Source organism: Archocentrus centrarchus, chromosome 10 (assembly GCF_007364275.1).
Source record: "Archocentrus centrarchus isolate MPI-CPG fArcCen1 chromosome 10, fArcCen1, whole genome shotgun sequence".
Classification (NCBI taxonomy): domain Eukaryota; kingdom Metazoa; phylum Chordata; class Actinopteri; order Cichliformes; family Cichlidae; genus Archocentrus; species Archocentrus centrarchus.
Genome location: NC_044355.1, coordinates 1,158,579 through 1,171,696, shown reverse-complemented (window position 1 = coordinate 1,171,696; position 13,118 = coordinate 1,158,579). Strand labels below are relative to the sequence as shown.

The 13,118-nt window shown below is 44.6% G+C and overlaps 1 protein-coding gene across 5 annotated transcripts in view; it reads right to left on the bottom strand.

Moving 5' to 3' along the window:
- Positions 1-13,118, bottom strand: part of matr3l1.1 (matrin 3-like 1.1) — a 16,723-nt gene extending 3,605 nt beyond the window's left edge. The window contains exons 1-18 of one of the 5 annotated variants that reach the window (XM_030739211.1): positions 12,943-13,118; positions 12,699-12,800; positions 7,343-8,328; positions 7,131-7,192; positions 7,013-7,051; positions 6,220-6,281; positions 6,096-6,133; positions 5,883-6,005; positions 5,638-5,763; positions 5,201-5,317; positions 3,788-3,912; positions 3,044-3,687; positions 2,867-2,951; positions 2,647-2,783; positions 2,451-2,566; positions 1,803-1,875; positions 1,686-1,711; positions 1,476-1,607 (exon numbers count right to left, since the gene is read on the bottom strand). In XM_030739211.1, the coding sequence (XP_030595071.1) occupies positions 1,476-1,607; positions 1,686-1,711; positions 1,803-1,875; positions 2,451-2,566; positions 2,647-2,783; positions 2,867-2,951; positions 3,044-3,687; positions 3,788-3,912; positions 5,201-5,317; positions 5,638-5,763; positions 5,883-6,005; positions 6,096-6,133; positions 6,220-6,281; positions 7,013-7,051; positions 7,131-7,192; positions 7,343-8,328; positions 12,699-12,750 (2,943 nt within the window). In that variant the 5' untranslated portion in view covers positions 12,751-12,800; positions 12,943-13,118. Of the gene's footprint in view, positions 1-1,475; positions 1,608-1,685; positions 1,712-1,802; positions 1,876-2,450; positions 2,567-2,646; positions 2,784-2,866; positions 2,952-3,043; positions 3,688-3,787; positions 3,913-5,200; positions 5,318-5,637; positions 5,764-5,882; positions 6,006-6,095; positions 6,134-6,219; positions 6,282-7,012; positions 7,052-7,130; positions 7,193-7,342; positions 8,329-12,266; positions 12,288-12,698; positions 12,801-12,942 lie in introns of those variants that run through there. The other 4 variants (XM_030739212.1, XM_030739213.1, XM_030739214.1 and 1 more) reach the window with 4 other exon arrangements.

Here is a 13,118-nt window from a genome sequence, read left to right as displayed (position 1 = left end):
GCGGACCCAGCCATCAAGCTGACTCTCCGGCGCACAGCACCGCGGCTCTGCAGCCTCTCCTGTGAAATCAAAGCTTGTATTGGTGATGCTGAACCCAGCCAACCCACAGGCTAGCAGAAACGAGCAGCAGAGAAACAAGCTCAGAGTGCACTCTGATTCAGCATTATGGTGAGTTGTATTTTTCATGTGCTTTACAGTAAAAGTCGCCTCAGTTGAAATTGCACAAATCGGATTTTCGCTCTAGTCGGATGGCTTCTGCAGGTCCTGATTTTTCCTGAAGTTAACTACAATAAAATCATCACCTAAATAAGTCAGATATTCACCTACCTCGGATGAAAAATCTGCTCCCATTTTAGTACATTTACAATTAAATGTGATCCATAAGTCGGATGACTTTAGCGCTAAAGCCCTCCTCAGCTCCCGTCCGCCTACATCGGCTCGTTCATGCACAACTACACACACTAACAACGCCTGGAGACGCTTTAGTGTCTGTATGAGTTCATTTCACCGGAGACAATCATGGCAGCAGGAGGTAAGCTACAAGCTCGCACTTACAAGCAAAAATATGAGATTATAAAACTTGCAGAACCAAATCCAGAGATGGAGCAGGAGCAACTGCAGCAAAAAAATCGATTTTAGACCCCAAACTGTCGGATATGTTGAAGAAACGGATTTTATCTGACTTACACTTATGACGGATTTTTTTTTTAAGCTGGATGAAATTCCATTTAAACCCGACTGAGGAGATTTCTACTGTATGCATGTTTTTGAGGTGTATCTTATTTTGAAGGCATGTTTAAACGTTACCATGGCGACCAGAGAGCGTTGTGGCGTATTTATCTGCCACACCTTAAAGGCCGGTCCTGGAAATATTTTCTAACACTAAACCGGCCCGTGGCTCAAAAAAGGTTGGGGACCTCTGGTCTAAAAGAACAGATCTAGAAAACTAAGTCAACCGCGTTCTTTTATTTCAATGACCTTATCGCCTGATAAAGTCCTTTGTTTTCATCATGTGAGGTGTTAAGACAACAGGATGGATGGACTCGGTGAGCTGATTAAGCCCCAGGAGGAGAACAGTGATTATATTCATTATTGCTGTTGGTGTTTGGAACCAGTTTAAATCACACTGTTTGGATTCCTCCATCAGCTGATGCAGAGGTCATCAAAATGACTGTGGCTGTGATGAATGGGTGTATATTAATGTATCCTGATCATCCTCTTCACCACTTATTGAACCCTTTGTTCTAAGGTCTGTTTCAGCTCCACGACTGATAAAAAAGAAAACTCTTTACCTCCTCATAGCGCATCGCCTGCATTCATTTTATATGTAAGCTCCTCACTGTATATCAGATGTTAATTTACTGAGATACATCTTCTAACATCTGTTCAATTGATTTCTGTGACAGTAATTTTCTAACTTTTGGGCTTAAAAAAAAATAAAATTAAGCTTCTTGTCATCTTCTATTCTTACTGACCTCTCGTCGGTTGCCAATGAGGTAATAGCGCACCACCCTCCCAAAATTTCTCAACAGTTTGAAGAAGTCAAAGAGAGCATAATGAGCTGGCAGGTGGCAGAAGTAAAAAACTCTGCTGGATCTGGATGTTGACTGCAAGCAAGGAAAGAAAACCCAATTAACCAGAAACATATCAGATGAAAATTTAATTATATTAATAGTAACACTTACCTTTGGTTCATCTGCCGATTCTCCCTCTGCAACAAAACCAGACAGGAAGCATATCAGCAAACGAAGAGTGAGCTTTAAAACGCAGCCAAACATGCTGCTAATTTCTTGCAGGTCTACCTTGGTCGTCAGACTCGTCTTCTCCCAGCTCATCCAGAGTGATGCAGTTCTCCAGGTTTACAGGGAAGTCCTCCTGAAAAACACCGTGAAATAAATCACTTTTTTCCCACTTTGTAGCTTAAACACAGCGTTCTAGCCAGTGGTCGGGCTGAGAATTTCACTGGTTTACTATTAGAAGTCTTTGCTATCACTACACACACGCTGCCCCGTCACCGATGCCAGACTCTGATTTTTTATCTCTGCCTAGATTGCTGCACTAAAGTATTATTTCACCGCAATTTGCAATCTACCACTGGGCACGGACAGTTTTGTTCACAATGTGCACGCACGATCTCACGACAGTCATGTTCATGCTTGATTTTGCGGGGCTACAGAAGGCTAAATGGCAACAAGCGAGAAAGCGAGGGGGATGAAGAGGAAAAACGGAGCTCAAAGGGGCTTCCTGCTATACAAAGAATCCCTGGAGCTGTGAGAGACCTTGGATCTATGATGTGAATGTGCACATCCTCGGTCACATCGTTCTTGAGTTATGGCCAATGTTCAAGTTTTGTGGAACAGACAGTGCCGACGTTCTGACAGTAGCTCAACTTTTTCTCTGAAACAGCTAAAAATGTGTCCACACTAACATGTTTCACTAAAAGTCTTTACCGATTCCTCCTGAGTCTCTGTTGCTTCCCTTGACTCTTCCTCCTCTTCCTCCTTCTCCTCCATTACAGGGTTCTCCTGATTGTCAGGCTCTCCACCTGCCACCTCCTCCGCTTCATCTGTAAAGGAGTTAAAAAAGTCATGTTTCCTTTTTTCTTTAAAGGCAGCTTTTCTGTGACAGCTCAGCTGGTATTTCTACCTTTTTCAGGTGCTATCTCTGCAGCACTCGTGATTTTCTCTTCCTCTTGCAGAGCCTCCACATCTTCATCCTTCAGATTCTCCCCATCCTCAGCGATCACCTCCATCCCCTCGATGTCGCTCTCCTCTCCAGGCAACCTGAAGTTCAAAGCAGCATCTTTAAATTTTGAACCTTTTTAGTTTTGACTGACAGGTGATTTTAACAAACACGATGAACTCACGCTGCTTCCTCCTCCTCCTGCTGTTTGTCTAAAACTTCAGGTTTAGAGTCTTCAAGAGGAGCTGGTTCATCTTTGGACGAGGACTCTGTGTAGCGAAGAAGATTTATGAATCACTTTCTACCAAAACACCAGCCTGTCTTGACTGACCAGTTCAGGTGTCATGTTGTGTTTTCTTACCGGGTTTCTCTGGATCTGCTGTCTTTTCTCCATCCTGCCTGGAGGACATGCTGGTGGATCTCTGTCTAGCCCTTGATTTCTGATCTCTGCTGGATTTGTCCATGGATCTGGATCTGCTTCTGCTTTTTCTTTCTTTGCTTGTGGTAGACCTGGTTTTGCTCTCTTTGCTGGAGTTGGCTTTGGATGTGGACCTGATCTTCTGGTCTTTGTTGGACTTTTCTCTTGATTTGTCTCTGGACCTGGATCTGCTTCCACTCTTCTTTTCTTGGGACTTGGTCTTGCTTTCCCTGGTGGATTTTTCTCTTGTTCTGTCTCTGGACCCTGACTTAGACCTGGTCCTGGTCCGTTTCTCACTATTGGACTTATCTTTGGACCTGGACCGGGTTCTGCTCTTCCTTTTTCTGTCTGACTTTTCTTGGGATCTAGACGTAGTTTTGGCCTCACTGCTGGATTTTTCTTTTGATTTATCTTTGGACCTGGACCTGGTCCGTTCCTCTTTGCTGGACTTGTCTCTGGATCTGGACCTTCTTTTCTTGTTTTCTTTTGATTTGTCTCTGTCTCGACTCGAGCTCCTTGTCCTCTTGGTGGAACTCTTATTCGTACCTTCGTTCTCTTCTTCGTACCTTTTGGCTTTTGAAACTCGCCTACAGGACAGAGCAGACGAGAACAGGACCATTATTACCAATAAGTAATCCCTGGATGGGAATCAGCTGATTAGCTTCCCACTGGGTCGTTCAAACTCACATGAGAGTCTTATATTCTCCAGAGAAGGATACACTGATCAAGTCATCGTTGAGCCTCAGTGTGTTGGACTGATAGTAATCCACCAGCTTCTGAGCATCAGGAGTGTTCTTCATCTCCACAAATGCCTGAAGAAATTAAAATAACAAAACAAACAAAAAAGAAAAGATATTAATTCTTCCTGTAATCTTCTAGAGCAGCCGTTCCCAAAGTCAAGAGTGCTGCAGCCCTCTTAAAAACCAGAAAATCCCATGGAGCTTCCCCAATCTTGACCCTTCACTCTAATCAAAATATAAGAGAAAGTGGTGTGTTCATTCAAAAGACATAAACATAGGCTGTTGGCTATAACTACCCAGTCATATGTAAAGTGCTAATGCCAATGTGACCCACTTGCCACCGGGGACACAAACTTCAATACAAGAGCAGTAAATTTAGGTCAGAGTAATGAGTAATATCACAAACTATCCACCTCACATTACCATTTTAATTCACTTTTTATGAACAAATAAATGTATATAAATATGTAACTATGCAAACATAATTTCTGTTATTACTGTGGCCCACCTGCGGTACCTCTGCAGCCCACAAGGAGGCCCCAGCCCACACTTTAGGAACCACTGTTCTAGAGTATCTGTGAACTTTAACCTTTTCACCTAGACATGCCACATCCAAACAGCACTTGAAACCAACCAATCAACCAAACTACCCTCAATTTCTACCATTATAAAGGCAACATTACTGGTTAAAATTGCTAAAATGCTGCAGCCTAGTGGGTCATAGAGAACCACTTTTTTTAATGGGACTAATAAATGTAAGATACCCTTTATTGAGCTGCATATGCAAATTCACTATCTGCCATTTAACCCATTCTGAGACCCACCAACTCTGAGCTGCAGGCCAACACCTCTATCAGTGGGCCAGTGACTGGACCAGTAATTCTTTCAAAATAATTTATACGTTCTTCTGAGTCATCAGTTTTAACCAATCAAATTACTCTGCAGTGTTTGCACACACCCCTTTGCTGCTGCAGAATTACTCCTTGAGGAGCTCTCGGAGCTTCATGTGTCTGATCTTCACTGGCGGGTGTCGTTGTTTAAGGTGACGTTTTGTTTTTTTAATTGGAGGCAGTGAAGGAGGTGCTTTTTTAGGGAAGCTATTGGATCCATTTCGTTATCAGTGATAAAAAGAAAAACTGCGTGGTGTGGGCTGTGAAAGTAAAAGAAGTCTGAGAACATCAGGTTTACAGGAAGAAACAGGAAGTGTCTCTCATGGTGTCACATTCAAACATTTGTATCTAAATGTTTTATAACAAGCTGAAAAATCTTTCAGCTGTTTTCCTGTAAAGTAACTATTTAACACAAAACCAAAAAAAGTTACTTTCCTCTCCTGCGTCATTTTTAGCAGACTCAGCCTCACCATAGATGGCAGGAACAGGGTGTAGAGCGGTGGGCCGAAGCGTTTGACGATACTGATCAGGTCTGATTTTCCGTGTTCTCCTGATGGAGCCGGCGTGAAACTCACCACCCGAGAGCTCTGAGGAGACGTGGATCGAAATGTGAGGAGCCTTTATCAGGTTAAACAACGAAGCAGCAGTTTTTATACCTTTGGATCTGTACGACATCACGCAGAGAGGATATCCTTATATAGCCTGGCTGTAACACATAAGCCCCACCTACCTAAATGTTGGCACGTCTCCTGTGTGTTTGTGAGGCTGGAGTTTTTTTGAGGGACTGGACTAAGAACTGGTTCTTGGTTATAACCAAACATCTGACAGAGTAGGACTTTGTACTGTTTGTACACAATAAAAACCCTAAAGAGGGGCTTCTGAGACTCTGGACGCATTTCTCTTCTACCTGGAGAAAGTTGAAGGCGTCGGAGATGCTGAACTCGATCTGCTCTCCGTTCACAGTTGGAGGATAATTGCTGTGAAACTTCACCAAGTCCTTGGCCTGATCAACCGAGCCCATCTCCACGAAGCCCTGCGGGGTTTTAAACGGACTTTAACAACCCTCCGATGGGGGTGGTGGGGCAGCTGATGCTCATCTTTAAGTGAACGAATATGTAAATGAGTGTGATGATGGAGGAGTCGCAGACTCACCAGAGACGGGAACATGAGGATCTTCACGATCTTTCCAAAAGGTTCTGTGAGTTTCCTCAGATACGTCTCATCCACAGACTGAGACGGAAACTTCACGCACACCACTTTCCCTTTCTCCAAAGCCTGACAGGAAGCAAACACAAAGACGTTCAGCCGATTCAGGAGCAGCTAACCTGAAGCTCGTCGAGCTCCGACACATGCGCGAGTCTTTACCTTCTTCTGCTTCGAATTCCTGTTTGACTGCGATGCTGCTGAACAGAAAAAAAACAAAACAATTTTAAGCAGAAATATGAAACCTGTAAACACAAAGACACACAACTGAATGAGGCAGGTTTACTTTGATTCGCTGCCGGGGCGGCTCTCCCTCCATCCTTCTTCTTCTTCTCCGATTTATCATCCCTAAAAGACAAAAAGAGGACACCGCGTCTCAAACCCAATCACAGAACAAACATCTGTAATCAAAAATAAAGCTGATAAATATCACGACCTCCAACAAAACCCCAGACTTCATGTTATTCAGATTCTTTAAATATTCACTAAAAATGTAACTATTTTATCTACATACTGATTTGATGCTTTTGAGATAAAAAAAAACAACTATTTTTTGGACAATTTTATAAACCTTTTCCACAATTTTATACTAAATAAAAATCAGTAGTTCTATTAATATTTTTTCATGATATTACAAATTTATCTAATTTTAGATATTTTTAAAAATATTTTTCAGTCATTAAATTTCTTACATTTTCCAAATTTCTGTAATTTTATTACAAATAACTTAAAATAAATAACTAGTAAAATTTTTGTGATACCGCACATTTTACAGATTTTATTTTTCACTCTGCTTTTTTATTATTTTCACGTGTCATGAGCTCTAAATGTCATAATTTAAATGTCATAACATCACAAATTCATCCTAATTTTCAAGCTTCATTGACGTTCATGTTATTTAGTAACTTGTGTTTCTCTCACTTGTTTACATTCAGAATAATTAAAAAAAAAAAAAATCAAACTTGGAAACATTTAAAAGGTTTCCAGTTTGATAAAATTCAGTTTTCTGCTCAGAGATGTGAGACGGTGCCGAGCAGCTCCGTGAAACGAAGACGTGGTTTCAGGTTTGAGGCACTGACCTGCGGATCGTCTGCATGCGGCAGTCCCAGTTAGGAAACCTGCAGAGGAGACGGGACAGACTCATTAAACCCCGAAGTCGTTAAATAGAGACTTCCCGCTGATGTGAAATGCACTCACTGCTGCAGGAGGCTGAGCTGTCCATCTGCATGCTGCGTGCCGCTCACGTGCTGAATCCAAACCTAAAAGCAACAGGAAGTAAACGCGTTACTGTCTCGATGGAGCTTCGAGCTCACGGACAGGTGCAGCTCCCATCATCCTTTGCTGCTGAATACAGACCCTCCCACCCCCCCACACAGACTGCAGAGAGATTCGAGGACAGGTGGACTTACCTTCTGTGACAGCACAGTGATATCACATAGAGAGCACGAGTACGGGAACACCGGTGGGACCTTCCCGTGGAAGTCCAGAGCTTCTTTCCGTGTAGGCATTGATGCCGAGGACTGGTTGCTCCTCGTGGAAGACACGTCACGGCGGCTCGCATGAGATTTGGACTTGTACTCGTTGGAAGGAGGAGGAGCCGCCGCTGCTGCCCTGTAATCAGCTGGTCCAGCCTCGGAGAATCGAGAAGGCGGAGCTCCTTCTCGTCTTCCCGGGCTGTAAGAAGGAACTGGACCAGTCTTACCATAATCAGAGGAGCCCTGCCTACGGTGGAAGTCCACCGTGTACCCCAAGGGTGACGATGAGGAAGATGATGGTAGCGGGGCTGTTCGGCTGGAGCTCACAGTAATCGGATTACCCCAGCGGTCCAGGAGCTGCTCTGAAGGAGGATGAGGCGGTGGCAGATGGTCCAACGGGTACTGGACAGACGGGCGGTTGAGCTGGTCCCAGTCTCTGGAAGAGCAGGAGGAGCTGCTCGTGGCAGGTCGATAGGTGGAGCTGGGAGAGTGGAAGGAAGAGGAGGGAGGAGACGGAGCCCGGGAAGAGAAAGGTTTGACAGTCCCTTTTTTGCATTTGATCTGTCTGAGGATATGCGGCAGAGACTCGACAGTGAGAACATCTTCAGGTAGCTCGGCCAGCAGCGCCAGATCGCCGGGCTCCAGACCGCAGCTGCTCAGGATGTTCAGAACACCTTCCTGTGACGACTGCAGTGGCGCAGAGCCCCTGGACGAGGAAGACGAAGTGTAGGAGGTGGAGGCCGAGGTGGAGAAGGAGTCCTGAGGCTGCCTGTAAAAGTCGTGGTCTGCTGAGGAGTGCCGGTAGTCCACAGATCTGTAAGATCCAGGATCGGGTCTGAGGTCAGTGTCAGACGGTGGCCGTCTGTACGGGTAGTTGTGGGACATAATGGCGAGCTGTGGAGAAACGCTCTGGGCGTTTCCTGCAGACAGAAGGTGTCGGGGAAGACAGGAGATGTAAAAGGTGACGTGAAGGACGAGAAAACAAAACTTCAAAGAGTGAACTCCACGTGTTCAGGAAGTGGAGGAGGAAGAAGAATCAACATTTTCCTAGCATCTATGTCTGACGGTGTCGTGTTTGCTTTACTTTATGACAAGAATTTCTGATGATGTGAAACAAACACATAAGGTCACAGTGAAAAAGACGAAGTACACCCTCTTTCAGATGTAAAGTTTTACGTAGAAGCCGTGTGAAAACCTAAGTACACCCATGACTCAGTAACTTGTACAACTACCTTTAACTGCGATAACGTGAAGTAATTTTCTTTATGACTTCAGTCTCTCACATCGTTGTGGAGGACGTTCGGTTACTTCCTCCACTCCAGGGGAAGGAAGGGGCGTGGTTATCTTCTGCTGTTGACCCTGTGGTTTTTAACTGTGCTACTTTTATATGTACCGATGTACAGTTTGATTATTAGAAGATTATTCAGAAGTTGTATTTTGGCTACATCTTGGACACGATGAATCCCGACATCTTTGGAGCTTTTCTGATCCTCTCCTTATGGACACCAGGAGGATTAAAGAAAAAGGCGAGGATCCCAAGGAGGTACTAGAAACCGGAGGAGGCACCCCCTTCCAGTGATCACTTTATCAAATGTGAGATCCCTTAACAATAAAATGGATGTGATATGGAGGTGATACTATGCATGAAATATGAAGAGGATTTTCGTCACAGCAACGTAATCTGCTTTGCTGAAACGTGGCTGAATTGTAATCATACTTCGGAGCTGTGTGGATTTGCTGTGAGCCGAGCTGACGGAGACCAGGGAAATCAGCTGGCAGTGGGCTGTGCATGTTTATTGATAAGAACTTGGCTACACAGTTTACCATAACTGAACAGACCTGCAGTAAGAACTACGAGACCTTGGCTGTCTCTTTTAGGCCTTTTTATTTGCCTCGTGAATCTGAACAGTTCACAGTGATGCTCGTGTACGTTCAGGTCCCGACAACAAGGAGGCCGCAGATTAGATACTGAACGTCTACAACGATCGGCCGAGCAGCCAGGATTCAGTCCGTCACAGCGCAGCTCCCAAACTTATAACAATATATTTACTGTCCGACTCGTTCTACAAGGATTCTTGACTTATGTTATGGCGATATCAGTGAGGTGTTTGTGCTGATGTGCATTACGAACAAACTTCTGCACTTTGGTCTTGTCTGTCCAAAGGACTTTGTTCCAAATGTCTTGAGTAGGGCTGCAACGATTCATCGATTAACTCGATTAAATCGATTCTAAAAATTTATCGACACAAATTTACTGTGTCGATGCTTCGTTTAAACTCCGCAGCGCTCAGCTGTCTCGGTGTAAGCGGTGCTCCTCACTAGCATTAGCAGCATTAGTGCTGACGTTTTTTTGTGGGTTTATTGGGGGCTGGCAAACTAACATAGAACTGCATTACCGCCACCTACTGGACTGGAGTGTGAATCACTCACGTATACACAAGCACACATTCTAAAAAGCTCTCCGTCGCTGCGATGGATTTCATTTAACACAGAGTGGATCATCACTAGAGTTGCCACCTGTCTCGTAAAATACAGAACCCCGTATGTTACGGGACTCCGTGGAATACGGCTCCGTAACATGCCGTGTTCCGTACTTTACGGGATGGGTGGCAACTGTCGCTGACATGCATTTCCACGCCTCCACTGCTCTCTGTGTGTCTGTGTGTGTTGTGCTCGCTGAGAATTTCAGCTGCTATTTTTGTCTTTACTTCACCTGTAGCTACCAGAACTGGTTTGCTAGCGAGCGCGGGCCATTAGCACTAGCGATGGTTCGGTACCGGAAGGCCCGCCCCCCAGGACCGAGGGGCTCCTTCAAAATATTTTTTATACTTTAATCCCTTATTAGTGACTAAATATAGACCTGCAGTAGAAACGTATTTTCGAGAATGCTTGTGAATACAAAGCATTACACCATTACTCACACATGCGCCATGGCTCCCACAGCCACTAGTTTTTCAAAACACTCATAGCAGGCAGCGGTTTTAACTGCGCAAGCGCAAAGAGGCGAAGCTGTGACGGTGAGCTCAAGTAGTGAAAAAGGAAACGTTTTTCCAGCGTCCAAAACAGCAGCTTTTTCTTTTAGTAACCACCATTAAATCTGTGAAACAGCTGGAGGTCCTTCATCAAGCACCTGATCAGCAAGTGTTAAGGTGAAGAAAAGAGAACTTTGTAGCTGCTCCATTCACCGCTGTTTGTTCACATGGCGAGAAACTGCATTACGGAAGTTAAAATATGCAGATAAACTGTTAATAAAAAAAAGTATTTCTTATCCGATTACTTGATTAATCGCTGGAATAATCGATAGAATACTCGATTACTAAAATAATCGTTTTATGCAGCCCTAGTCTTGAGGTTTGTTCAGCTGCAGCTTAGCAAACCTAAACTGAGCTGCCATGTTCTCTTTAGAGAGAAGAGGCTGTCTCCTGCAACCCTCCCAAACAAACCATACTTGCACTGCCATGAACTTTAACCTTTAACATGCTAACCGAGGCCTGTAGAGTCTAAGATGGAGCTCTTGAGTGTTTCTACAGTTTCTCTGAGCACTGCATGCTCTGTGCTTGGGGTGAATTTGCTGGGACGTCTGCTCCTGGGAAGATTGTGACATTGTGCAAAGAGCAACAAACTTTTTACAGAGGTGCTTCCTGATGGTCAATCAAATGCATGTGATTACCAAGCTGCTCCTTACCCTCTTAATTCCTATGGAAACAATAAGGATGAATTTAGTTTTTCACACACTGCTTCTTTTATTTATTTTTTTATTAAATAAATAATGACGTGTAATATGTCATGTATTGCTGCTCATCTGAGGTTGCATTGGAACGATTTTAAGACCAGATGACTTATCCTGATACGGAAAACCTTAAAATTTGAAGAGGGTGTACTTTCTTTTTAACATCAAACTATGGGAGATTTTTAGGGAATCAAGTGATAAGGAGATATCCTGATGATCCCTAAATGCTGTTAGGTTAGCATCACCTAGATTGTGGGTACATCTTAAATGAGATGTGAGTGATCACCGATGACAAACAGACAATCACAACAATTTTAAAACTCTTTTAAAAAATGAAATCAAACCTCAATGAAAGAGATTAAAAAAACTGATAATAAACACAGTTCTTCTTTCAGCTGCCCATCAGTGGAAGATCTGCCTCCATCTCACCCTATCCCAGCATCCTCCTCACATCCACCTTCCGCATGTCCTTTACTACATCCATGAATCTTCGTCTTTTGCTCCTGCCTGGGAGCTCTATATTCAGCATCCAATATATCCACCCTCCCTCCTCTGCACATGACGTCCAAACCATCTCAGCCTCTCTGACTCTGAGCTGTCCCTCTGATGGACTCATTTCTAATCCATCCTGCTCACTCCCATTTTTTTTTAGCACCGCCGTCTCCAGACCATAAATCACAGCAGGTCTCACTACCATCTTTAAACCTTCATTTTCACTCTTGCTGCTCTCCTTCTGTCACACCACTGACACTCATCTCCACCCGCTCCACCCTGCCTGCACTCTCTCTCTCTTTTTTTTGCATTTTTGGCCACATCGGCTTTCGTTGATAGTAGAGGGAGACAGGAAATGGGGGGAAGATACAGGGGAAGACACACGGGCAAACTGGCGACAGGCCGGGACTCGAACCCGCACCGCAACACGGCGTATATATGTGGTCACCTGCTCCACCACTGAGCCACCCGGGCGCCCCTGCACTCTCTTCTTCACCTCTCTTGTGCACTGTCTATTGCTTTGGATGATTGACCCCAGGTATTTAAACCAATCTGCTCCTGGCATGTTCACCTTTCCACCTGTGTCCTTCTCATTCACACGTGTATCCTTTCATTGCTCTTCTCTCCAGAGCATACCTCCACCTCTCCAGGCTCTCCTCCACCTGTTCCCTGCTCTCACTACTGATCACGATGTCGTCTGCAAACATCACAGAGACTCCTGCCTGCCCTCATCTGTCAGCCCTTCCATCAACCCTGCAAAGAAGAAGGGGCTCAGAGGAGATCCCTGATGTACTCCCACCCCCACCTCACCACCGTCTCTGTCCTCATTCATCCACCCTCACACACACACCTCAAACACTCCTGACTTCCTCATGCAGTCCCACAGTTCCTCTCTCAGCATCCTATCACAGGCTTTTGGTACAGTGAACAAAATAATTTTAAAGATAAACATTTAAGACTAATAAAAAATTAAATTAAAAACCGAAAATTAATCGGAAATCCGCTACCCCCCCCCCCCCCCCCCCGACCAGCTGCACCTTAATTATCACTTCATTTAATTAATTTTACCAGTTTTATTTGAGGGTTTTCTCGGTGTAAGCAGCAGCTGGATGAGCTTCATCACCCTCGGCTGCAGGAGGGCAGGTTTGACCGTGTCTGAGCTCAGAGGATCTGCAGTGAGAGAAACGCTGAGGGTCCGTCTGCGTCTTTGCTGCAGTCTGATTAGCACCTAAAACTCATGTTTCTCATCTTACACCTCCGGCTAACAGTTAGCTGACGGCTAAAGGAGGGGGGGTAAAATCTGCGGGCTCACCTCAAATCACCGCTGCACGCGCTCAGATGACCCACGCAGCTCCAGAAAGACTAACACGAAACAAAAAAACAGCACGTTCCACGCGCTGCTGGCGCCGGTTTTTAACGAAAACAGGCGCACAAAGTCGAGGATAAACGGCGCAAACAAGCTAGCTGTTCGCCTGCTTCCTCTTCTTC